The following is a 25111-nucleotide window of genomic DNA, read 5'->3' on the forward strand; positions in this document are numbered from 1 at the left end:
AAGGAGTTCCCACATATGCTGAGCACTTGTTGGCTGCTTTTCCTTCACTCTGCGGTCTGACTCATCCCAAACCATCTCAATTTGGTTGAGGTCAGGGGATTGTGGAGGCCAGGTCATCTGATGCAGCACCTTCTTGGTCAAATAGCCCTTACACAGCCTGGAGGTGTGTTGGGTCATTGTCGTGTTGAAAAACAAATGATAGTCCCACTAAGCACAAACCAGATGGTTTGGCATATCGCTGCAGAATGGTGTGGTAGCCATGCTGGTTAAGTGTGCCTTGAATTCTAAATAAATCATAGACAGTGTCACCAGCAAAGCACACCCTCACCATCACGCCACCTCCTCCATGCTTCACGGTGGGAACCACACATGCGGAGATCATCCGTTCACCTACTCTGCGTCTCACAAAGACACGGCGGTTGGAATCAAAAATCTCCAATTTGGACTCATCAGACCAAAGGACAAATTTCCACTGGTCTAATGTCCATTGCTTGTGTTTCTTGGTCCAAGCAAGTCTCTTCTTATTATTGGTGTCCTTTAGTAGTGGTTTCTTTGCAGCAATTCGACCATGAAGGCCTCATTCACACAGTCTCCTCTGAACAGTTGATGTGGAGATGTGTCAAGCATTGTGAAGCATTTATTTGGGCTGCAATTTCTGAGGCTGGTAACTCTAATGAACTTATCCTCTGCAGCAGAGGTAACTCTGGGTCTTCCTTTCCTGTGGTTGTCCTCATGAGAGCCAGTTTCATCATTGCGCTTGATGGTTTTCGCAACTGCACTTGAAGAAACTTTCAAAGTTCTTGAAATGTTCCGGATTGACTGACCTTCATGTCTTAAAGTAATGATGGACTGTCATTTCTTTTTGCTTATTTGAGCTGTTCTTGCCATAATATGGACTTGGTCTTTTACCAAATAGGGCTATCTTCTGTATACCAACCCTACCTTGTCACAACACAACTGATTGGCTCAAACGCATCAAGATGGAAAGAACTTCCACAAATTAACTTTTAACAAGGCACACCTGTTAATTGAAATGCATTCCGGGTGACTACCTCATGAAGCTGGTTGAGAGAGTCAAGAGTGTGCAAAGCTGCAACAATGGTGGCTACTTAGAATAATTAAAAATATATTTTGATTTGTTATCACCTTTTTTTGGTTACTACATGATTCCATAGTTTTGATTTCTTCACTATTATTCTACAATGTAGAAAATAGTAAAAAATAAAGAAAAACCCTTGAATGAGTCGGTGTTCTGAAACTGTTGACCAGTAGTGTACACATACATTTTACACACATGGTACTGTTTATTTACAGCAATCACATAACAATAATACATTACTGAACATAGGCAGCCCATCCCACCTATCACCATAGACCACCCTCGTTTGGTTTCCATATTGTTCTGTCATGTTTTACTTACGTTTTGAACCGGTCTAATCCTATAGTGTCCACAGTTTGTGAGCTAAAGATAACCTTTCCTACGAGTATTATTATATTATTTATTGACTGGCTATGGCTTTCCAAATCTCCCAACATTGCTATTTGTAAGGTTCATTTTAAGTGAAGTGAATTTTATTTCATAAAAAAAAAAAAAAAGAATTACACCCTTTTTCAACCCTTTTTCAACCCAATTTTGTGATCTTGTCTCATTGCTGCAACGGGCTCAGGAGACGATGGTCGAGTCATGCGTCCTTTGAAACAGCGCTTCTTAACGCCCGCTTAACCTGGAAGCCAGCAGCACCAAAGTGTCTGAGGAATTCAACTGACGACTGCAGGCTGCAATGAGCCGAGCACCATAGTTGTTAAACAAAAATAGACAAGTATTTACTTCTCCATGGTGGCAGAATCCCCCAAAAAAATGTAAGCAAACTTTCTATTGAAATTGATAGTGGTAAGTTCATTACAAATTTTTTTGAGATGTGAATACCAAGTATGTCTATTTCACCATCCACCCATTTTATTGGTAAACTACAAGGTAATGGAAACACTGTGTCCTTTAACGATCCAATACGTAATATTACTTGTCATAATTCGGGTTTTAATCCAGAGAGGCTAGAAAAGTGATTAACATCTTCAATGAGACTGTGCAGGGATCCAGATAACTTGAGTCATCGGCCTACATTGACACACTTTTTGTTTTTATCCCCTAGATTTCTAACCCGTTGATCTAGTTAAAGAAAAATAACTTATTCTGTTGGCACTCCGATATGTCCCATAAACATCACAAATGGTCCTTTTTGTTCGATTAATGCCGTCGTTATAACTCCAAAATGTTCTCTTTTTTTTGGCGCGTTTGATCCAGAAAAACAGCAGTTCCAACTCGCGCAACATGACTACAAAATACCTAGTAAATGTGTTAATTTTATATTATTATTAGGAAAGAAATCCTTAGTTAGTGAAAATGGAGGAGACCGAAAATGTTGCTTCCTCTTTCAAAATATATATTTTGGTCAATTATGCATGACTCCATTTGTAATGAGTTTCTGTCAATTATTTTTGGTACATTTCTATGGTGAAAATTCACGAGAAATTTTGTGCATTTTTCAGTTTTTCATCCAATTATCTTTATTTTTGTAATATTTTCCAAAGCTGTCATCAAAGGGTGGCTACTTTGAAGAAACTTTCTTCTCAAATATATTTTGATTTGTTTAACACTTTTTTTTGGTTACTACATGATTCCATATGTGTTATTTCATAGTTTTGATGTCTTCACTATTATTCTACAATGTAGAAATGTATATTTGTAGCGTTGATTTAATATTCAATAATGTGCTACTCTGTTGACGTTCAGCCTTATTAGCAGACAGAAATGAGAAGAATGATCGTCTTTCATAACCTTTTACAGCTGTGGTGTGATAATTTAATCGAGTCTTGGCAGATTTTGGATTCCATTTTTTTGTTGTTGCTTTTTGTAAAGCAGGAAGCTGCCCTGTGTGACGTAGCCTAATATTCCTGTCAACCTTGAATGATGCAAAATAAACCATGTCACTGTGTATTTTCAGCCCATAGACTATTATAAGGTAATCGTTTGGCTAGGTAGGGTTATTTTAGTTCAAGGAAGTCTTAACATTGAGGCCTATGTCCTTGTTTACTTTCCTTGATGTTACTTTGGTTACCACACATGGTATTAGTATGCATGACGACAGTATCCTTCTCTTCTCTTCTCTTTCTTTCTTTTCCATCGCAAAGACTCAGGAGGATTTCATAGATTTGGTGAAGTACCCCTTAATCCTCCCAAACCTGCACCATCATCCTCCTGGACTCATTTCTCACCACCTTGACATTATAGTGGTGGCGCTTTCAGCATATTGCTTCCAAAGGTTAGGCCCAAGGGGAAGGGATCGAATTTCGAATAGGTTGTGTGTCCCTGCTTTGCGGTGATCTCAAAGTTATTTTGCCACACTGGTGTGTTTGGCGTGGTCATCCATTCAATTTACCCACCCTGGCTGGCTGTGTGGTCATCCATTCAATTTACCCACCCTGGCTGGCTGTGTGGTCATCCATTCAATTTACCCACCCTGGCTGGCTGTGTGGTCATCCAATCAATTTACCCACCCTGGCTGGCTGTGTGGTCATCCAATCTACAGCATGGATTGGCTCGTGGCTGTGTGGTCATCCAATCTACAGCATGGATTGGCTCGTGGCTGTGTGGTCATCCAATCTACAGCATGGATTGGCTTGTGGCTGTGTGGTCATCCAATCTACAGCATGGATTGGCTTGTGGCTGTGTGGCCGTCATCCAATCTAAAGCATGGATTGGCTTGTGGCTGTGTGTCCGTCATCCAATCTACAGCATGGATTGGCTCGTGGCTTTGTGGCCATCCAATCTAAAGCATGGATTGGCTTGTGGCTGTGTGGCCATCCAATCTAAAGCATGGATTGGCTCATGGCTGTGTGGTCATCCAATCTAAAGCATGGATTGGCTCGTGGCTGTGTGGTCATCCAATCTACAGCATGGATTGGCTCGTGGCTGTGTGGTCATCCAATCTACAGCATGGATTGGCTCGTGGCTGTGTGGCCGTCATCCAATCTACAGCATGGATTGGCTCGTGGCTGTGTGGTCATCCAATCTACAGCATGGATTGGCTCGTGGCTGTGTGGTCATCCAATCTACAGCATGGATTGGCTCGTGGCTGTGTGGTCATCCAATCTAAAGCATGGATTGGCTTGTGGCTGTGTGGCCGTCCCATCTACAGCATGGATTGGCTCGTGGCTGTGTGGCCGTCATCCAATCTACAGCATGGATTGGCTCGTGGCTGTGTGGTCATCCAATCTACAGCATGGATTGGCTCGTGGCTGTGTGGTCATCCAATCTAAAGCATGGATTGGCTCGTGGCTGTGTGGTCATCCAATCTACAGCATGGATTGGCTCGTGGCTGTGTGGTCATCCAATCTACAGCATGGATTGGCTCGTGGCTGTGTGGCCGCCATCCCATCTACAGCATGGATTGGCTCGTGGCTGTGTGGCGTCATCCAATCTACAGCATGGATTGGCTCGTGGCTGTGTGGTCATCCAATCTACAGCATGGATTGGCTCGTGGCTGTGTGGTCATCCAATCTAAAGCATGGATTGGCTCGTGGCTGTGTGGTCATCCAATCTACAGCATGGATTGGCTCGTGGCTGTGTGGTCATCCAATCTACAGCATGGATTGGCTCGTGGCTGTGTGGCCGCCATCCCATCTACAGCATGGATTGGCTCGTGGCTGTGTGGTCATCCAATCTACAGCATGGATTGGCTCGTGGCTGTGTGGCCGTCATCCAATCTACAGCATGGATTGGCTCGTGGCTGTGTGGCCGTCATCCAATCTACAGCATGGATTGGCTCGTGGCTGTGTGGCCGTCATCCAATCTACAGCATGGATTGGCTCGTGGCTGTGTGGTCATCCAATCTACAGCATGGATTGGCTCGTGGCTGTGTGGTCATCCAATCTAAAGCATGGATTGGCTCGTGGCTGTGTGGTCATCCCATCTAAAGCATGGATTGGCTCGTGGCTGTGTGGTCATCCAATCTAAAGCATGGATTGGCTCGTGGCTGTGTGGTCATCCAATCTACAGCATGGATTGGCTTGTGGCTGTGTGGCCGTCCAATCTAAAGCATGGATTGGCTCGTGGCTGTGTGGTCATCCAATCTACAGCATGGATTGGCTTGTGGCTGTGTGGCCGTCCAATCTAAAGCATGGATTGGCTCGTGGCTGTGTGGTCATCCAATCTAAAGCATGGATTGGCTTGTGGCTGTGTGGTCATCCAATCTACAGCATGGATTGGCTCGTGGCTGTGTGGTCATCCAATCTACAGCATGGATTGGCTCGTGGCTGTGTGGTCATCCAATCTAAAGCATGGATTGGCTCGTGGCTGTGTGGTCATCCAATCTACAGCATGGATTGGCTTGTGGCTGTGTGGCCGTCCAATCTAAAGCATGGATTGGCTCGTGGCTGTGTGGCCGTCCAATCTAAAGCATGGATTGGCTCGTGGCTGTGTGGTCATCCAATCTACAGCATGGATTGGCTCGTGGCTGTGTGGTCATCCAATCTAAAGCATGGATTGGCCTGTGGCTGTGTGGTCATCCAATCTAAAGCATGGATTGGCTCGTGCAACACAATACCTCAACATGACTGCTGCTCCTTCAGACTCTTTCTGACTCCCCTCTTCTGTGTGGTTGATATTCCAGGAACCTGTTCTGTTGCTTCATTCCCTTTTGTTTCCTGGTTTCCTGGCAAATACACTGCTGCTGCTAGGCCCGTTGGGTGGAGCTCAGTGCTCCGTGCCAGTTTAACCTCACTGCCTCTGGAATAATGCACCAGAACTTTCCTGTTCATAGGATCTGTAAATAGTTTACAGGTGTGCTGCTCTGCAGTTATCCTATAGCCTATCTACACTCAACAAAAATATAAACGCAACATGTAAAGTGTTGGTCCCATGTTTCATGAAATAAGATGAAATAAGATCCCAGAAATGTTCCATACGCACAAAAAGCTTATTTCTCTCAAATGTTGTGGACAAATTTGTTTCCATCCCTGTTAGTGAGTATTTCTCCTTTGCCAAGATAATCCATCCACCTGACAGGTGTGGCATATAAAGGAGCTGATTAAGCAGCATGATCACTACACAGGTGCACCTTGTGCTGGGGACAATAAAAGACCACTCAAAAATGTGCAGTTTTGTCACACAACTCAATGTCACAGATGTCTGAAGTTTTGAGGGAGTGTGCATTTGGCTTGCTGACTGCAGGAATGTCCACCAGAGATGTTGCCAGATAATTTAACATGTATTTCTCTACCATAAGCCGCCTCCAACATTGTTTTAGAGAATTGTGCAGTATGTCTAATTGATCTCACAAACGCAGACCACGTGTAACCACTCCTGTTCAGGACCTCCACATCCGGCTTCTTCACCTTTGGGATTGTCATTGGGGGCGGGGTGCTAAGGAGTATTTCTGTCTGTAATAAAGCCCTTTTGTGGGGAAGGAATCATTCTGATTGGCTAGTTTCCCCAAATTGTTTGGCCTTTGTCCTCCCATGGCTTCACCCAGTCATGTGAAAAACTATAGATTAGGGCCTAATGAATTTATTTCAGTTGATTGATTTCCTTAAATGAATTGTAACTCAGTAAAATAGTTAAAATTGTTGCATGTTGCGCTTATTTTTGTTCAGTATAGTAAATTATTTGCACTTTGTGTAAGCAGCGACCATAGTGTTTCTGTGGCTGGTTTGCTACGAAGTAGTATTGGAGAGCAGTTTAATTTCTAAAGAGAGAAGTTAGCAGTGTGATTGGTCAGAGATGAAACCATACTGTTTCAGGCCTCCTGAGTGGCGCAACGGTCTAAGGAAATGCATCGCCGTGCTTGTGGCGTCACTACAGAACCGGGTTCGATCCCAGGCTGTGTCACAACCAGGAGTCCCATAGGGTGGCGCACGTTTGGCCCAGCGTTGTCCGGGTTAGCTGAGGGTTTGGCAGCAGGGCTTTACTTGGCTCATCGCACTCTTGCGACTCCTTGTGGCGGGCCAGGCGCCTGCAGGCTGATTTTGGTCATCAGTTGAATGGTATTTCCTCCGACACATTGGTTCGGCTGGCTTCCGGGTTAAGCGAGCGGGTGTTAAGAAGCACAGTTTTGACGGGTCATGTTTCGGAGGACGCATGACTCAAACTTCGCCTCCCGAGCCCGTTGGAGAGTTGCAGTGATGAGGCAAGATCGAAATTGGAGATATAATACAGTTGAAGTCGGAAGTTTACATACACCTTAACCAAATACATTTAAACTCTGTTTTTCACAATTCCTGACATTTAATCCAAGTAAAAATTCCCTGTTTTAGGTCAGTTAGGATCAACACTTTATTTTAAGAATGTGAAATGTCAGAATAATAGTTGAGAGAGTGATTTATTTCAGCTTTTATTTCTTTCCTCACATTCCCAGTGGGTCAGAAGTTTACATACACTCAATTAGTATTTGGTAGCATTACCTTTAAATTGTTGAACTTGGTTCAAACATTTCGGGTAGCTTTCCACAAGCTTCCCACAATAAGTTGGGTGAATTTTGGCCCATTCCCCCTGACAGAGCTGGTGTAACTGAGTCAGGTTTGTAGGCCTCCTTGCTCGCACACGCTTTTTCAGTTCTGCCCATATTTTCTATAGGATTGAGGTCAGGGCTTTGTGATGGCCACTCCAATACCTTGACTTTGTTGTCCTTAAGCCATTTTGCCACAACTTTGGAAGTGTGCTTGGGGTCATTGTCCATTTGGAAGACCCATTTGCAACCAAGCTTTAACTTCCTGACTGATGTCTTGAGATGTTTCTTCAATATATCCACTACGGAAAATCTTCAGATTACAAAGTTATACATTTCCTAATATAACTTCAGATATTTTAATATCTGATCAATTAGTCTTCTAATTGATGAATTATTCTTTACCTCACGTTAGTCTCATTCCAAACGTCGTAAGCTGTTGGTTATCTGCACGAACCCAGCCTTCACTATGAATCATCCATACACCAATTGGCTTAATCATTTATTTACTAACTAACTAAATAACCATAGAAATGCACAAACAAACAACAGTTATAGTTACAAGGAAATGAGGAGGTCCCCTAGTGGGCTAAGCCGATATGACGGCTTGGTGGAAAAAGGGAAGTGGGTGTGGACCAAAAAGGGCGGAAAAGACAAAAGGAGTCACTACATCGTTGATAATTATATTAATTGAAATACTAACCCTTTACACATGAACGCTCACTCATTTGGGAATAATTGCAATCAATATATATATTTACGCCCAGTGTGTCGTCGTGATCTCTGTTGGAATCGTCAGTCCTGCTGTTGGAGAGTTCGACCGAGAGTCTCTCTGCTTCCCTGAAGTCTTCGTGGTTAGAATGGATACTTCAGAGTACCGTTCAGAAATGTTCTCATAGAATAGATGTTTCGGCGGTTGGTTGTCTGTATTCTTGTCCCAGGTTGACATCATTTCTAGCTGCAGACTAGTAATTAGTATCTAAGATTTGCTATTATTCTGTAGGGATCGATAGTCTCAGAGTTTAACCATTTCCCGCCGTCTAGCCAATGCTCCACGTGGTATGGTTAGGAATTCAACAACCATTACAAGCTTAGCTTATACTGGGGTTTTTGTGGTCTAACCTCAACCTCGGTGTCCATCGAGGTACGTGTGGTCTGAAGAGGATTTCCTCAGGACGGTTTTTTTATTCGTAACAGTAGAAAAGGAGGTTCCATGACGCCAGATCATGTCTGTGCTCACGGGGGCGGGCCAATGACTTAGAGAAATGTATTCCCTGTAAAGTTTAACTTTCATTAAAGGTTTAACATCACCTTACATCATTTCAAATAGTTTCATCTTTACTCGTTAATTTTATACAATAATTAGTTGTAAACCCCCATAATTGAGAAATGTACATATTCAGAGATATAGTCATGTGTGTTTCCTGTCCTCTCTGAGGTCACCAAATGAAACACACTCGTCAGCACAATCAACTTAGTGTATGTAAACTTCTGATCCACTGGAATTGTGGTACAGTGAATTATAAGTGAAATAATCTGTCTGTAAACAACTGATTGAAAAATGACTTGTGTCATGCACAAAGTAGATGTCCTAACCGACTTGCCAAAACTATAGTTTGTTAACAAGAAATGTGTGGAGTGGTTGAAAAACGAGTTTTAATGACTCCAACCTGAGTGTATGTAAACTTCAGACTTCAACTGTATATTGTAGTTGCTTTAGTCAGATTAGTCAGTGACCTTCCTTGATGTCTCACTATTATAAGACATGGATGCAAATAACAGTAGTGTCTTTTGCTGAAGAAAGAACCAGTCCCTCCAGGATTTCACAGGGAGTTTTTTTTGTTATTGACCTGCAAAAATGCTTGATTTTGGTTCTCCAATTCTGACATTTTGCATGGCGATATGCAATGATTTTGTCCAATTTGTCACAAAAATGCGCTGACTTGTTGCTACATCCTCCCTCTGTCTGTTGGAAGACTTCCTTCTTCCTCTCCATTCTCAGTTTTGATTTGCTGCTGCCTTCAACTAGTGTTGCTGACATGGTGACTATATTGTACCAGGGTTTGTTTGTTGACATCTCTTCTTTCTCCCTCTCTCCTTTATCTTTTCCGCCTGCCCCTCTATTTCTTCCTTTACTCTCTCCCTCTATCCCTCTGTCCAGATCCGAAGGACCCTATAGCCATCGAGCGGTTGAACCTGATGAACATGGCTAAGCTGAGCATCAAGGGTCTGATTGAGTCAGCCCTGAACCTGGGCAGAACCCTGGACTCGGACTACGCTCCTCTACAGCAGTTCTTCGTTGTCATGGAGCACTGCCTCAAACACGGACTCAAAAGTACAGAGTACTCAAAAGTACTACCTACCTATGTTATTGTTTGTTTTTACCTCGTCCCAGATCTGTTTGTGCGGTCTTGTTACACCAAACTTGACATTGACCATAGGAGTTGGTTCCCAAAACAGATCTGGGACATGTTTGTATAGATGTAGGCTTGTTTCTTGAATCCTCACTCTTTGATAATAATAATTTAAGATCCGTGCTCCCAAATTATTACCAACACATCGACTGTCTTACTCGTGGAAATTCTACTCTTGACTATTGCTACACGCCTTTTGGACACGGGGTATAAGGCCCTCTCTCGTCCTCCTTTTGGCAAATCCGACCATGACTCCATCTTGCTTCTCCCTGCCTACAAAACAAAGACTCAAGAGGGAAGTGCTGGTGGTCAGATCTGTACAGCGTTCGTCCGACCAATCAGAATTCTGGCTCTATTACTGTTTTGATCACGTGGACTGAAATAAGTTCCTGGTCGCCTCAGGAGATTAACATCAATGAATACGCTGACTCGTCACCAGATGAAATTAAAATGGCGGCGGAAGAAATGGCAGCAGTCTTACGGGCGCCCAACCAATTGTGCTACTATGTGGTTATTTTCACGTTATTTGTAACTTATTTTGTACATAATATTTCTGCAACTGTATCTTACTGCAAAAAACAGCTTCTGGATATCAGGACAGCGATCACTCACTTTGGATTAGACAAAGATGTTTTCTTCAATAAGCAGGACACACAGGACATTCTCCAAACACCCGACAAGGCCAACATCCCAGTTATTTGCAAGAGGAAGAGATGCAGGCACAGAGGACACCGAGCGGGATGCCTCGTTAGGATCCAGAGAAGGCGAGTGGGAAAGCTGCCGTTACCGTCAATATTACTCGCTAACGTGCAATCATTGGACAATGATTTAGACGAGGTATGATCACGAATATCCTACCAACGGGACATCACAAACTGTAATATCCTATGTTTCATGGAATCGTGGCTGAATGATGACATGGATATTCAGCTAGCGGGATATACGCTGCACCGGCAGGATAGAACAGCACACTCCGGTAAGACGAGGGGGGGCGGTCTGTGCATATTTGCATATTTGTAAACAACAGCTGGTGCACAAAATCTAAGGAAGTCTCTAGATTTTGCTCGCCTGAAGTAGATTATATTGTGATAAATTGCAGACCACACTACTTGCCTAGAGAGTTTTCAGCTATACTTTTCGTGGCTGTTTATTTACCGCCACAGACAGGTGCTGGCACTAAGACCGCACTCAGCCAGCTGTATAAGGAAATAAGCAAACAGGAAACCACTCACCACCCAGAGGCGGCGCTCCTAGTGGCCGGAGACTTTAATGCAGGGAAACTTAAATCAGTTCTACCTAATTTCTATCAACATGTTAAATGTGCAACCAGAGGGAAAAAAAATTCTAGATCACCTGTACTCCTCACACAGAGACGCGTACAAAGCTCTCCCTGGCCCTCCATTTGGTAAATCTGACCACAACTCTATCCTCCTGATTCCTGCTTACAAGCAAAAACTAAAGCAGGAAGCACTAGTGACTCGGTCTATAAAAAAGTGGTCAGATGAAGCAGATGCCAAACTACAGGACTGTTTTGCTATCACAGACTGGAACATGTTCCGGGATTCTTCTGATGGCATTGAGGAGTACACCACATCAGTCACTGGCTTCATCAATAAGTGCATTGAGGACGTCGTCTCCACAGTGACTACGTACATACCCCAACCAGAAGCCATGGATTACAGGCAACATTCACACTGAGCTAAAGGGTAGAGCTGCCGCTTTCAAGGTGCGGGACTCTAACCCGGAAGCTTACAAGACATCCTGCTATGCCCTGCGACGAACCATCAAACAGGAAAAGCGTCAATACGGGGCTAAGATCGAATCATACTACACCGGCTCAAACGCTCGTCTTATGTGGCAGGGCTTGCAAACTATTACAGACTACAAAGGGAAGCACAGCCATGAGATGCCCAGTGACACGAGCCTACCAGACGAGCGAAATCACTTCTATGCTCGCTTCAAGGCAAGCAACACTGAGGCATGCATGAGAGCATCAGCTGTTCCGGACGACTGTGTGATCACGCTCTCCGTAGCCGACGTGAGTAAGACCTTTAAACAGGTCAACATACACAAGGCTGCAGGGCCAGACGGATTACCAGGAAGTGTGCTCCGGGCATGTGCTGACCAACTGGCAAGTGTCTTCACTGACATTTTCATGTCCCTGTTTGAGTCTGTAATACCAACATGCTTCAAGCAGACCACCATAGTCCTTGTGCCCAAGAACACGAAGGCAACCTGCCTAAATGACTACAGACCCGTAGCCCTCACGTCCGTAGCCATGAAGTGCTTTGAAAGGCTGATAGTGGCTCACATCAACACCATTATCCCAGAAACCCTAAACCCACTCCAATTTGCATACCGCCCCAACAGATCCACAGAGGATGTAATCTCTATTGCACTCCACACTGCCCTTTCCCACCTGGACAAAAGGAAGACCTATGTGAGAATGCTATTCATTGACTACATCTCAGCGTTCATCACCATAGTGCCCTCAAAGCTCATCAATAAGCTAAGGATCCTGGGACAAAACACCTTCCTCTGCAACTGGATCCTGGAGTTCCTGACGGGCCGCCTTCAGGTGGTGAGGGTAGGTAGCAACACATCTGCCAGCTGATCCTCAACACTGGAGCCCCCCAGGGGTGCGTGCTCAGTCCCCTCCTGTACTCCCTGTTAACCCACGACTCCAACACCATCATTAAGTTTGCAGACGACACAACAGTGGTAGGCCTGATCAACGATGAGACAACCTATAGGGAGGACGTCAGAGACCTGGCCGGTGCCAGAATAACAACCTCTCCTTCAACGTAACCAAGACTAAGGAGATGATTGGAAACCGAAGAGCGAGCACGCCCCCATTCTCAATGCCCTGGCTGAGGGAAGGATGTTCTCACCAAAGATTTGACGGTACATGGCCCCGTTAATCGTCCCTTTGATGCGGTGAAGTTGTCCTGTTCCCTTAGTAGAAAAACACCCCCAAAGCATAATGTTTCCACCTCCATGTTTGACGGTGGAGATGGTGTTCTTGGGGTCATAGGCAGCATTCCTCCTCCTCCAAACACGGCGAGTTGAGTTGATGCTAAAGAGCTCCATTTTGGTCTCATCTAACCACAACACTTTCACCAGTTGTCCTCTGAATCATTCAGATGTTCATTGGCAAACTTCAAACGGGCATGTATATGTGCTTTCTTGAGCAGGGGGACCTTGCGGGCGCTGCAGGATTTCAGTCCTTCACGGCGTAGTGTGTTACCAATTGTTTTCTTGGTGACTATGGTCCCAGCTGCCTTGAGATCATTGACAAGATCCTCCCGTGTAGTTCTGGGCTGATTCCTCACCATTCTCATGATCATTGCAACCCCACAGGTGAGATCTTGCATGGAGCCCCAGGCCGAGGGATATTGACAGTTCTTTTGTGTTTCTTCCATTTGCGAATAATCGCACCAAATGTTGTCACCTTCTCACCAAGCTGCTTGGCGATGGTCTTGTAGCCCATTCCAGCCTTGTGTAGGTCTACAATCTTGTCCCTGACATCCTTGGAGAGCTCTTTGGTCTTGGCCATGGTGGAGAGTTTGGAATCTGATTGATTGCTTCTGTGGACAGGTGTTTTTTATACAGGTAACAAGCTGTGGTTAGGAGCACTCCCTTTAAGAGTGTGTTCCTAATCTCAGCTCGTTACCTGTATAAAAGACACCTGGGAGCCAGAAATCTTTCTGATTTGAGAGGGGGTCAAATACTTATTTCCCTCATTAAAATGCAAATCAATTTATAACATTTTTGACATGTGTTTTTCTGGATATTTTTGTTGTTATTCTGTCTCTCACTGTTCAAATAAACCTACCATTAAAATTATAGACTGATCCTTTCTTTATCAGTGGGCAAACGTACAATATCAGCAGGGGATCAAATACTTTTTCCCCCCACTGTATATAGTATAATTATTCTATAGTTTTATTACCATTTGTAATTTTTTCATTTCACTAGTCCTGTATGTTGGAGCTCAGGAACCTAAAAGTTTCACTGTACCCTGCAATCACACCTGCATCCCTGTACATGTGACTATTAAACCCTCTGAATCTGATTATAATGATGTAAGTGTGACAGGTTTATAAGCTAGTGATTTCTGTACATTCAGGATGCTTAGAAATGCCCTGTCAGGATGATCTTAGCATTGGTGTTGTGTGGTACTGTTGGCCTAACGTTCCCTCTACCTACCCCCTCAGCCAAGAAGTCGTTCCTGGGGCAGAACAAGTCTTTCTGGGGGGCCTTAGAGCTGGTGGAGAAACTCACCCCCGAGGCAGGAGAGATCACCGCCAGCGTCAAAGACCTGCCAGGACTCAAGTAAGACCTTCGCCTGTCTGACGCCGTCCCTAATGTCCTGTTCCCGTCTGTCTGACGCCGTCCCTAATGTCCTGTTCCCGTCTGTCTGACGCCGTCCCTAATGTCCTGTTCCCGTCTGTCTGACGCCGTCCCTAATGTCCTGTTCCCGTCTGTCTGACGCCGTCCCTAATGTCCTGTTCCCGTCTGTCTGACCCCGTCCCTAATGTCCTGTTCCCGTCTGTCTGACGCCGTCCCTAATGTCCTGTTCCCGTCTGTCTGACGCCGTCCCTAATGTCCTGTTCCCGTCTGTCTGACGCCGTCCCTAATGTCCTGTTCCCGTCTGTCTGACGCCGTCCCTAATGTCCTGTTCCCGTCTGTCTGACGCCGTCCCTAATGTCCTGTTCCCGTCTGTCTGACGCCGTCCCTAATGTCCTGTTCCCGTCTGTCTGACGCCGTCCCTAATGTCCTGTTCCCGTCTGTCTGACGCCGTCCCTAATGTCCTGTTCCCGTCTGTCTGACGCCGTCCCTAATGTCCTGTTCCCGTCTGTCTGACGCCGTCCCTAATGTCCAGTTCCCGTCTGTCTGACCCCATCCCTAATGTCCTGTTCCCGTCTGTCTGACGCCGTCCCTAATGTCCTGTTCCCGTCTGTCTGACGCCGTCCCTAATGTCCTGTTCCCGTCTGTCTGACGCCGTCCCTAATGTCCTGTTCCCGTCTGTCTGACGCCGTCCCTAATGTCCTGTTCCCGTCTCTGACCCCGTCCCTAATGTCCTGTTCCCGTCTGTCTGACGCCGTCCCTAATGTCCTGTTCCCGTCTGTCTGACCCCGTCCTCCCTAATGTCCTGTTCCCGTCTGTCTGACCCCGTCCCTAATGTCCTGATGCAACACCATTCCTCCATCAGAAATTACATCCTATGTTTTGTTGATGATGGTGGAAATATAGGGTTGAGATGTGGTGATACAAGTTTTGTTTTACTATCCTTGTAGAGACTAAACAATTGATTCCCATTAAAAATCCTATTTTACCTAACCCTAATTCTAAACCTAACGCCTGAAAATATCCCCAATTGTCCTCGTTTTACTGTCCGTGTGAGGACGTCTGGTAAAACCAGAAACACACGCACACACCCTTTAACCCTCTACAGTCTAAGCTGTTGGGGGGGGGTTCTTTAACTCTCTACAGTCTAAGCTGTTGGGGGGGGTTCTTTAACTCTCTACAGTCTAAGCTGTTGGGGGGGGTCTTTAACCCTCTACAGTCTAAGCTGTTGGGGGGGGGTTCTTTAACCCTCTACAGTCTAAGCTGTTGGGGGGGGTTCTTTAACCCTCTACAGTCTAAGCTGTTGGGGGGGGTTCTTTAACTCTCTACAGTCTAAGCTGTTGGGGGGGGTCTTTAACTCTCTACAGTCTAAGCTGTTGGGGGGGGTTCTTTAACCCTCTACAGTCTAAGCTGTTGGGGGGGTCTTTAACCCTCTACAGTCTAAGCTGTTGGGGGGGGTTCTTTAACCCTCTACAGTCTAAGCTGTTGGGGGGGTTCTTTAACCCTCTACAGTCTAAGCTGTTGGGGGGGGTTCTCTAACCCTCTACAGTCTAAGCTGTTGGGGGGTTCTTTAACCCTCTACATTTTAAGCTGTTGGGGGGGGGCGCGGTTCTTTAACCCTCTACAGTCTAAGCTGTTGGGGGGGGGTGTTCTTTAACCCTCTACAGTCTAAGCTGTTGGGGGGGGGTTCTTTAACCCTCTACAGTCTAAGCTGTTGGGGGGTTCTTTAACCCTCTACAGTCTAAGCTGTTGGGGGGGGGTTCTTTAACCCTCTACATTTTAAGCTGGTGGGGGGGGTTCTTTAACCCTCTACAGTCTAAGCTGTTGGGGGGGGTTCTTTAACCCTCTACAGTCTAAGCTGTTGGGGGGGTTCTTTAACCCTCTACAGTCTAAGCTGTTGGGGGGTTCTTTAACCCTCTACAGTCTAAGCTGTTGGGGGGGGGTTCTTTAACTCTCTACAGTCTAAGCTGTTGGGGGGGGTCTTTAACCCTCTACAGTCTAAGCTGTTGGGGGGGGTTCTTTAACCCTCTACAGTCTAAGCTGTTGGGGGGTTCTTTAACCCTCTACAGTCTAAGCTGTTGGGGGGGGTTCTTTAACTCTCTACAGTCTAAGCTGTTGGGGGGGGGTCTTTAACTCTCTACAGTCTAAGCTGTTGGGGGGGTTCTTTAACCCTCTACAGTCTAAGCTGTTGGGGGGGTCTTTAACCCTCTACAGTCTAAGCTGTTGGGGGGGGTTCTTTAACCCTCTACAGTCTAAGCTGTTGGGGGGGGTTCTTTAACCCTCTACAGTCTAAGCTGTTGGGGGGTTCTTTAACCCTCTACAGTCTAAGCTGTTGGGGGGGGGTTCTTTAACTCTCTACAGTCTAAGCTGTTGGGGGGGGGTCTTTAACTCTCTACAGTCTAAGCTGTTGGGGGGGTTCTTTAACCCTCTACAGTCTAAGCTGTTGGGGGGGTCTTTAACCCTCTACAGTCTAAGCTGTTGGGGGGGGGGTTCTTTAACCCTCTACAGTCTAAGCTGTTGGGGGGGTTCTTTAACCCTCTACAGTCTAAGCTGTTGGGGGGGGTTCTCTAACCCTCTACAGTCTAAGCTGTTGGGGGGGTTCTTTAACCCTCTACATTTTAAGCTGTTGGGGGGGGCGCGGTTCTTTAACCCTCTACAGTCTAAGCTGTTGGGGGGGTTCTTTAACCCTCTACAATCTAAGCTGTTGGGGGGGGGGTTCTTTAACCCTCTACATTTTAAGCTGGTGGGGGGGGTTCTTTAACCCTCTACAGTCTAAGCTGTTGGGGGGGGGTTCTTTAACCCTCTACAGTCTAAGCTGTTGGGGGGGTTCTTTAACCCTCTACAGTCTAAGCTGTTGGGGGGTTCTTTAACCCTCTACAGTCTAAGCTGTTGGGGGGGGGGTTCTTTAACCCTCTACAGTCTAAGCTGTTGGGGGGGGGTTCTTTAACCCTCTACAGTCTAAGCTGTTGGGGGGGGGTTCTTTAACCCTCTACAGTCTAAGCTGTTGGGGGGGGGGTTCTTTAACCCTCTACAGTCTAAGCTGTTGGGGGGGGTTCTTTAACCCTCTACAGTCTAAGCTGTTGGGGGGGGTTCTTTAACCCTCTCCAGTCTAAGCTGTTGGGGGGGGGTTCTTTAACCCTCTACAGTCTAAGCTGTTGGGGGGGGTTCTTTAACCCTCTACAGTCTAAGCTGTTGGGGGGGGTTCTTTAACCCTCTACAGTCTAAGCTGTTGGGGGGGGGTTCTTTAACCCTCTACAGTCTAAGCTGTTGGGGGGGGGGTTCTTTAACCCTCTACAGTCTAAGCTGTTGGGGGGGGGTTCTTTAACCCTCTATAGTCTAAGCTGTTGGGGGGGGTTCTTTAACCCTCTACAGTCTAAGCTGTTGGGGGGGGGTTCTTTAACCCTCTACAGTCTAAGCTGTTGGGGGGGTTCTTTAACCCTCTACAGTCTAAGCTGTTGGGGGGGGGTTCTTTAACCCTCTACAGTCTAAGCTGTTGGGGGGGGGTCTTTAACCCTCTACAGTCTAAGCTGTTGGGGGGGGGTTCTAAACTGAAATGGATTTGTTGTAAGATGGGCGTATCATGGATCATTTAAGTTTAAGACCCCTTAAGGTATAAACATGTTTTTTTGGGGGGGATGATACATATTTGGCATTACTGCTCTTAGCCAATGAAACACATTGAATAACAGATTCACTACATGGAACGACAGATGGTCATTTAAATCAAATCTGAAGGAAGTTTGTTCTGAAGTGTCTGTCCTCTGAGAGATAGAAGAGAGATCAGGGAACATCATTATCCCTTTATTTTAGGCACTGAACTATAACCATATATACTTCCAATCATTCTATTAAAACCAGAACCTTGATGAGTCCTGGGGGTGGGGTCGTAGAGCAAAGAGGAGGATCTCTTTCAAGAGTGGTCATAATAGGCCAAACCGTTGAAAATCTACAGACGTTTTTTGGGAGAAGACCCATTTTCAGGACGTCTCCTGGTCTGACAAACAGCGCTGTAGCTCTGCCACCTTCCACAGCAGATGCTGAAGGGCGACATCGGCGGGTTGCGGTGGATTGAGACATAGCCCATGCCAAACAATGTTTCTCTAGCTTAAACTGACTGATTTAGATTGGGGATTTTTGTTATGTTAATTTCGGGGGGGTGCGGTAATTGTAGGGTTTTGAAACCTCCTGTGCTCCTTTGAGATCCGTCACTGAGATCTCTTCTCCGATCCACGGTAGACAACATAATGGGCAGCTGGGCGTTTTTATACAGGACCCTCCCAAAGCATGATGGGATGTTTTAAATGCTTAATTAAGTCAGGAACCACACCTGTGTGGAAGCTCCAGCTTTCAATAAACTTTTTATCCCTCGTTTACTCTCGTGTTTCCTTTATTTTGGCGGTTACCTGTATATCTACTCTCCCGAGTGGCGCAGCGGTCTAAGGCACTGCATCTCAGTGCTAAAAGGCGTCGCTACAGTCCCTGGTTCGAATCCAGGCTATATCACATCCGGCCGTGATTGGGAGTCCCATAGGACGGCGCGCAATTGGCCCAGCGTCGTCCGGGGTAGGCCGTCATTGTAAATAAGAATTTGTTCGTAACTGACTTGCCTGGTTAAATAAAGGTTCCGCTGGTGTAAGACCCCTCCAGTATCAAATCAAATGCAGGTGTAGAAGCACGCTGGCTAGGAAAAACTCCTCCAGTATTAGGTGGTAGACAAACTCCCACACGGTTCACTTGGTATCTGATTGGTCACACAGTGTGTCGTTGATACATAATTGGCCTAATCCCCTGTTCACCAGTTGAGTTATGTGATTGGTGTAACCCCCTTGTCCGTCACCAGAACCCCGTTAGGAAGAGGGCGGGCCTGGCTGCGATTGGCCCTGATGCAGAAGAAGCTGTCAGACTACATGAAGACCATCATCAACAGAAAGGACCTGCTCAGCGAGTTCTACGAGTCCAACGCTCTCATGATGGAGGAGGAAGGAGCCGTGATCGCCGGACTGCTGGTTGGGTTGAACGTCATCGATGCTAATCTCTGTATGAAGGGAGAAGACCTGGACTCACAGGTTAGTACCATAGAATATATATGTAGCCCCCAGTACGCATTTACAGTGGCCCCCAGTACACATTTACAGTGGCCCCCAGTACACATTTACAGTGGCCCCCAGTACGCATTTACAGTGGCCCCCAGTACACATTTACAGTGGCCCCCAGTACGCATTTACAGTGGCCCCCAGTACGCATTTACAGTGGCCCCCAGTACGCATTTACAGTGGCCCCCAGTACGCATTTACAGTGGCCCCCAGTACGCATTTACAGTGGCCCCCAGTACGCATTTACAGTGGCCCCCAGTACGCATTTACACTGGCCCCCAGTACGCATTTACACTGGCCCCCAGTACGCATTTACAGTGGCCCCCAGTACGCATTTACAGTGGCCCCCAGTACGCATTTACAGTGGCCCCCAGTACGCATTTACAGTGGCCCCCAGTACGCATTTACAGTGGCCCCCAGTACGCATTTACAGTGGCCCCCAGTACGCATTTACAGTGGCCCCCAGTATGCATTTACAGTGGCCCCCAGTACACATTTACAGTACAGTTGAGCGTTTAACCAGCTGGTATTGTAAATAAAGTCTATTCTCTGTCTGACACAATGTTTTCATCAGTGTAGCAGCAGTTATTCTGTTATGCTCTTCAGACCGGAAGTGGTCATACGAGTAAGTCTGTGTTGTATTTCCTGTGCAGGTCGGAGTGATAGATTTCTCCATGTATCTTAAGGATGGTCAAAGCAGCAAGACGGCAGAAGGGTGCGTTCCTCTTTTAACAACGCTAGCCCCTCCCTCACCTTAACAACGCTAGCCCCTCCCTCACCTTAATAACGCTAGCCCCTCACCTTAACAACGCTAGCCCCTCCCTCACCTTAACAACGCTAGCCTCTCCCTCACCTTAACAACGCTAGCCCCTCCCTCACCTTAACAACGCTAGCCCCTCCCTCACCTTAACAACGCTAGCCCCTCCCTCACCTTAACAACGCTAGCCCCTCCCTCACCTTAACAACGCTAGCCCCTCCCTCACCTTAACAACGCTAGCCCCTCCCTCACCTTAACAACGCTAGCCCCTCCCTCACCTTAACAACGCTAGGCCCTCCCTCACCTTAACAACGCTAGCCCCTCCCTCACCTTAACAACGCTAGCCCCTCCCTCACCTTAACAACGCTAGCCCCTCCCTCACCTTAACAACGCTAGCCCCTCCCTCACCTTAACAACGCTAGCCCCTCCCTCACCTTAACAACGCTAGCCCCTCCCTCACCTTAACAACGCTAGCCCCTCCCTCACCTTAAGACACTAACAGCTTACAGACGGTAGGCAATTAAGGTCACAGTTATGAAAACTTAGGACACTAAAGAGGCCTTCTACTGATTCTGAAAAACACCAAAATAAAGATGCCCAGGGTCCCTGCTCATCTGCGTGAGCGTGCCTTAGGCTGCAGATGTGGCCAGGGCAATAAATTGCAATGTCCGTACTGTGAGACGCCTAAGACAGCGCTACAGGGAGACAGGACGGACAGCTGATCGTCCTCGCAGTGGCAGACCACGTGTAACAACACCTGTACAGGATCGGTACATCCGAACATCACACCTGCGGGACAGGTACAGGATGGCAACAACAACTGCCTGAGTTACACCAGGAACGCATAATCCCTCCATCAGTGCTCAGACTGTCCGCAATAGGCTGAGAGAGGCTGGACTGAGGGCTTGTAGGCCTGTTGTAAGGCAGGTCCTCACCAGATATCACCGGCAACAACGTCGCCTATGGGCACAAACCCACCATCGCTGGACCAGACAGGACTGGCAAAAAGTGTTCTTCACTGACGAGTCGTAGTTTTGTCTCACCAGGGGTGATGGTCGGATTCGCTTTTATCGTCTAAGGAATGAGCGTTACACCGAGGCCTGTACTCTGGAGCGGGATCGATTTGGAGGTGGAGGGTCCATCATGGTCTGGGGCGGTGTGTCACAGCATCATCGGACTGAGCTTGTTGTCATTGCAGGCAATCTCAACGCTGTGCGTTACAGGGAAGACATCCTCCTCCCTCATGTGGTCCCCTTCCTGCAGGCTCATCCTGACATGACCCTCCAGCATGACAATGCCAACAGCCATACTGCTCGTTCTGTGCGTGATTTCCTGCAAGACAGGAATGTCAGTGTTCTGCCATGGCCAGCAAAGAGCCCGGATCTCAATCCCACTGAGCACATTTGGGACCTGTTGGATCGGAGGGTGAGGGCTAAGGCCATTCCCCCCAGAAATGTCCAGGAACTTGCAGGTGTCTTGGTGGAAGAGTGGGGTAACATCTCACAGCAAGAACGGGCAAATCTGGTGCCGTCCATGAGGAAGAGATGCACTGCAGTACTTAATGCAGCTGGTGGCCACACCAGATACTGACTGTCGTGCCCTCCCAGCCCTAGTGTCGTGCCCTCCCAGCCCTAGTGTCGTGCCCTCCCAGCCCTAGTGTCGTGCCCTCCCAGCCCTCCCAGCCCTAGTGTCGTGCCCTCCCAGCCCTAGTGTCGTGCCCTCCCAGCCCTAGTGTCGTGCCCTCCCAGCCCTAGTGTCGTGCCCTCCCCATCCCTAATGTCGTGCCCTCCCAGCCCTCCCAGCCCTAGTGTCGTGCCCTCCCCATCCCTAATGTCGTGCCCTCCCAGCCCTCCCAGCCCTAGTGTCGTGCCCTCCCAGCCCTAGTGTCGGGCCCTCCAGCCCTCCCAGCCCTAGTGTCGTGCCCTCCCAGCCCTAGTGTCGTGCCCTCCCAGCCCTAGTGTCGTGCCCTCCCAGCCCTAGTGTCGTGCCCTCCCAGCCCTAGTGTCGTGCCCTCCCAGCCCTAGTGTGGTGCCCTCCCAGCCCTAGTGTGGTGCCCTCCCAGCCCTAGTGTGGTGCCCTCCCAGCCCTAGTGTGGTGCCCTCCCAGCCCTAGTGTCGTGCCCTCCCAGCCCTAGTGTCGTGCCCTCCCAGCCCTAGTGTCGTGCCCTCCCAGCCCTCCCAGCCCTAGTGTCGTGCCCTCCCAGCCCTCCCAGCCCTAGTGTCGGGCCCTCCAGCCCTCCCAGCCCTAGTGTCGGGCCCTCCCAGCCCCTAGTGTCGGGCCCTCCCAGCCCTAGTGTCGGGCCCTCCCAGCCCTAGTGTCGGGCCCTCCCAGCCCTAGTGTCGTGCCCTCCCAGCCCTAGTGTCGTGCCCTCCCAGCCCTAGTGTCGTGCCCTCCCAGCCCTAGTGTGGTGCCCTCCCAGCCCTAGTGTCGGGCCCTCCCAGCCCTAGTGTCGTGCCCTCCCAGCCCTAGTGTCGTGCCCTCCCAGCCCTAGTGTCGTGCCCTCCCAGCCCTAGTGTCGTGCCCTCCCAGCCCTCCCAGCCCTAGTGTCGTGCCCTCCCAGCCCTAGTGTGGTGCCCTCCCAGCCCTAGTGTCGTGCCCTTCCAGCCCTAGTGTCGGGCCCTCCCAGCCCCTAGTGTCGTGCCCTCCCAGCCCTAGTGTCGTGCCCTCCCAGCCCTAGTGTCGTGCCCTCCCAGCCCTAGTGTCGTGCCCTCCCAGCCCTAGTGTCGTGCCCTCCCAGCCCTCCCAGCCCTAGTGTCGTGCCCTCCCAGCCCTAGTGTGGTGCCCTCCCAGCCCTAGTGTCGTGCCCTTCCAGCCCTAGTGTCGGGCCCTCCCAGCCCTAGTGTCGTGCCCTCCCAGCCCTAGTGTCGTGCCCTCCCAGCCCTAGTGTCGTGCCCTCCCAGCCCTAGTGTCGTGCCCTCCCAGCCCTAGTGTCGTGCCCTCCCAGCCCTAGTGTCGTGCCCTCCCAGCCCTAGTGTCGTGCCCTCCCAGCCCTAGTGTCGTGCCCTCCCAGCCCTCCCAGCCCTAGTGTCGTGCCCTCCCAGCCCTAGTGTCGTGCCCTTCCAGCCCTCCCAGCCCTAGTGTGGTGCCCTCCCAGCCCTAGTGTGGTGCCCTCCCAGCCCTAGTGTGGTGCCCTCCCAGCCCTAGTGTGGTGCCCTCCCAGCCCTAGTGTGGTGCCCTCCCAGCCCTAGTGTGGTGCCCTCCCAGCCCTAGTGTGGTGCCCTCCCAGCCCTAGTGTGGTGCCCTCCCAGCCCTAGTGTGGTGCCCTCCCAGCCCTAGTGTCGTGCCCTTCCAGCCCCAGTGTCGGGCCCTCCCAGCCCTAGTGTCGTGCCCTCCCAGCCCTAGTGTCGTGCCCTCCCAGCCCTAGTGTCGGGCCCTCCCAGCCCTAGTGTCGGGCCCTCCCAGCCCTAGTGTCGTGCCCTCCCAGCCCTAGTGTCGTGCCCTCCCAGCCCTAGTGTCGGGCCCTCCCAGCCCTAGTGTCGTGCCCTCCCAGCCCTAGTGTCGGGCCCTCCCAGCCCTAGTGTCGTGCCCTCCCAGCCCTAGTGTCGTGCCCTCCCAGCCCTAGTGTCGTGCCCTCCCAGCCCTAGTGTCGTGCCCTCCCAGCCCTAGTGTCGTGCCCTCCCAGCCCTAGTGTCGTGCCCTCCCAGCCCTAGTGTCGTGCCCTCCCAGCCCTAGTGTCGTGCCCTTCCAGCCCTCCCAGCCCTAGTGTCGTGCCCTCCCAGCCCTAGTGTCGTGCCCTCCCAGCCCTAGTGTCGTGCCCTCCCAGCCCTAGTGTCGTGCCCTCCCAGCCCTAGTGTCGTGCCCTCCCAGCCCTAGTGTCGTGCCCTCCCAGCCCCAGTGTCGGGCCCTCCCAGCCCTAGTGTCGGGCCCTCCCAGCCCTAGTGTCGTGCCCTCCCAGCCCTAGTGTCGTGCCCTCCCAGCCCTAGTGTCGTGCCCTCCCAGCCCTAGTGTCGGGCCCTCCCAGCCCTAGTGTCGGGCCCTCCCAGCCCTCCCAGCCCTAGTGTCGGGCCCTCCCAGCCCTCCCAGCCCTAGTGTCGTGCCCTCCCAGCCCTAGTGTCGTGCCCTCCCAGCCCTAGTGTCGTGCCCTCCCAGCCCTAGTGTCGTGCCCTCCCAGCCCTAGTGTCGGGCCCTCCAGCCCTCCCAGCCCTAGTGTCGTGCCCTCCCAGCCCTCCCAGCCCTAGTGTCGTGCCCTCCCAGCCCTAGTGTCGTGCCCTCCCAGCCCTCCCAGCCCTAGTGTCGTGCCCTCCCAGCCCTAGTGTCGTGCCCTCCCAGCCCTAGTGTCGTGCCCTCCCAGCCCTAGTGTCGTGCCCTCCCCATCCCTAATGTCGTGCCCTCCCAGCCCTCCCAGCCCTAGTGTCGTGCCCTCCCAGCCCTAGTGACAAACCCTCCCAGCCCTCCCAGCCCTAGTGTCGTGGCCTCTTAGCCCTAGTGTGGTGCCCTCCCAGCCCTAGTGTGGTGCCCTCCCAGCCCTAGTGTGGTGCCCTCCCAGCCCTAGTGTCGTGCCCTCCCAGCCCTAGTGTCGTGCCCTCCCAGCCCTAGTGTCGGGCCCTCCAGCCCTCCCAGCCCTAGTGTCGTGCCCTCCCAGCCCTAGTGTCGGGCCCTCCCAGCCCTAGTGTCGGGCCCTCCCAGCCCTAGTGTCGGGCCCTCCCAGCCCTAGTGTCGTGCCCTCCCAGCCCTAGTGTCGTGCCCTCCCAGCCCTAGTGTCGGGCCCTCCCAGCCCTAGTGTCGGGCCCTCCAGCCCTCCCAGCCCTAGTGTCGGGCCCTCCAGCCCTCCCAGCCCTAGTGTCGGGCCCTCCAGCCCTCCCAGCCCTAGTGTCGGGCCCTCCCAGCCCTAGTGTCGGGCCCTCCCAGCCCTAGTGTCGTGCCCTCCCAGCCCTAGTGTCGGGCCCTCCCAGCCCTAGTGTCGGGCCCTCCCAGCCCTAGTGTCGTGCCCTCCCTGCCCTAGTGTCGGGCCCTCCCAGCCCTAATGTGAGATGAACTGGCTTTTGCTTCCAAGTC

General features: G+C 49.7%; 1 protein-coding gene across 2 annotated transcripts in view; it reads left to right on the top strand.

Annotated features, from left to right (window-relative positions):
• Positions 1–25111, top strand: part of LOC106585993 (protein RUFY3) — an 85223-nt gene that overhangs the window by 16786 nt on the left and 43326 nt on the right. For both annotated transcript variants that reach the window (XM_045706788.1, XM_045706789.1), the window contains exons 2-5: positions 9664–9837; positions 14134–14251; positions 19107–19332; positions 20013–20074. In XM_045706788.1, coding sequence (XP_045562744.1) covers positions 9664–9837; positions 14134–14251; positions 19107–19332; positions 20013–20074 — 580 coding nt within the window. The remainder of the gene's footprint in view (positions 1–9663; positions 9838–14133; positions 14252–19106; positions 19333–20012; positions 20075–25111) is intronic.

This window comes from Salmo salar, chromosome ssa24, assembly GCF_905237065.1.
Source record: "Salmo salar chromosome ssa24, Ssal_v3.1, whole genome shotgun sequence".
NCBI classification, from domain to species: Eukaryota; Metazoa; Chordata; class Actinopteri; order Salmoniformes; family Salmonidae; genus Salmo; species Salmo salar.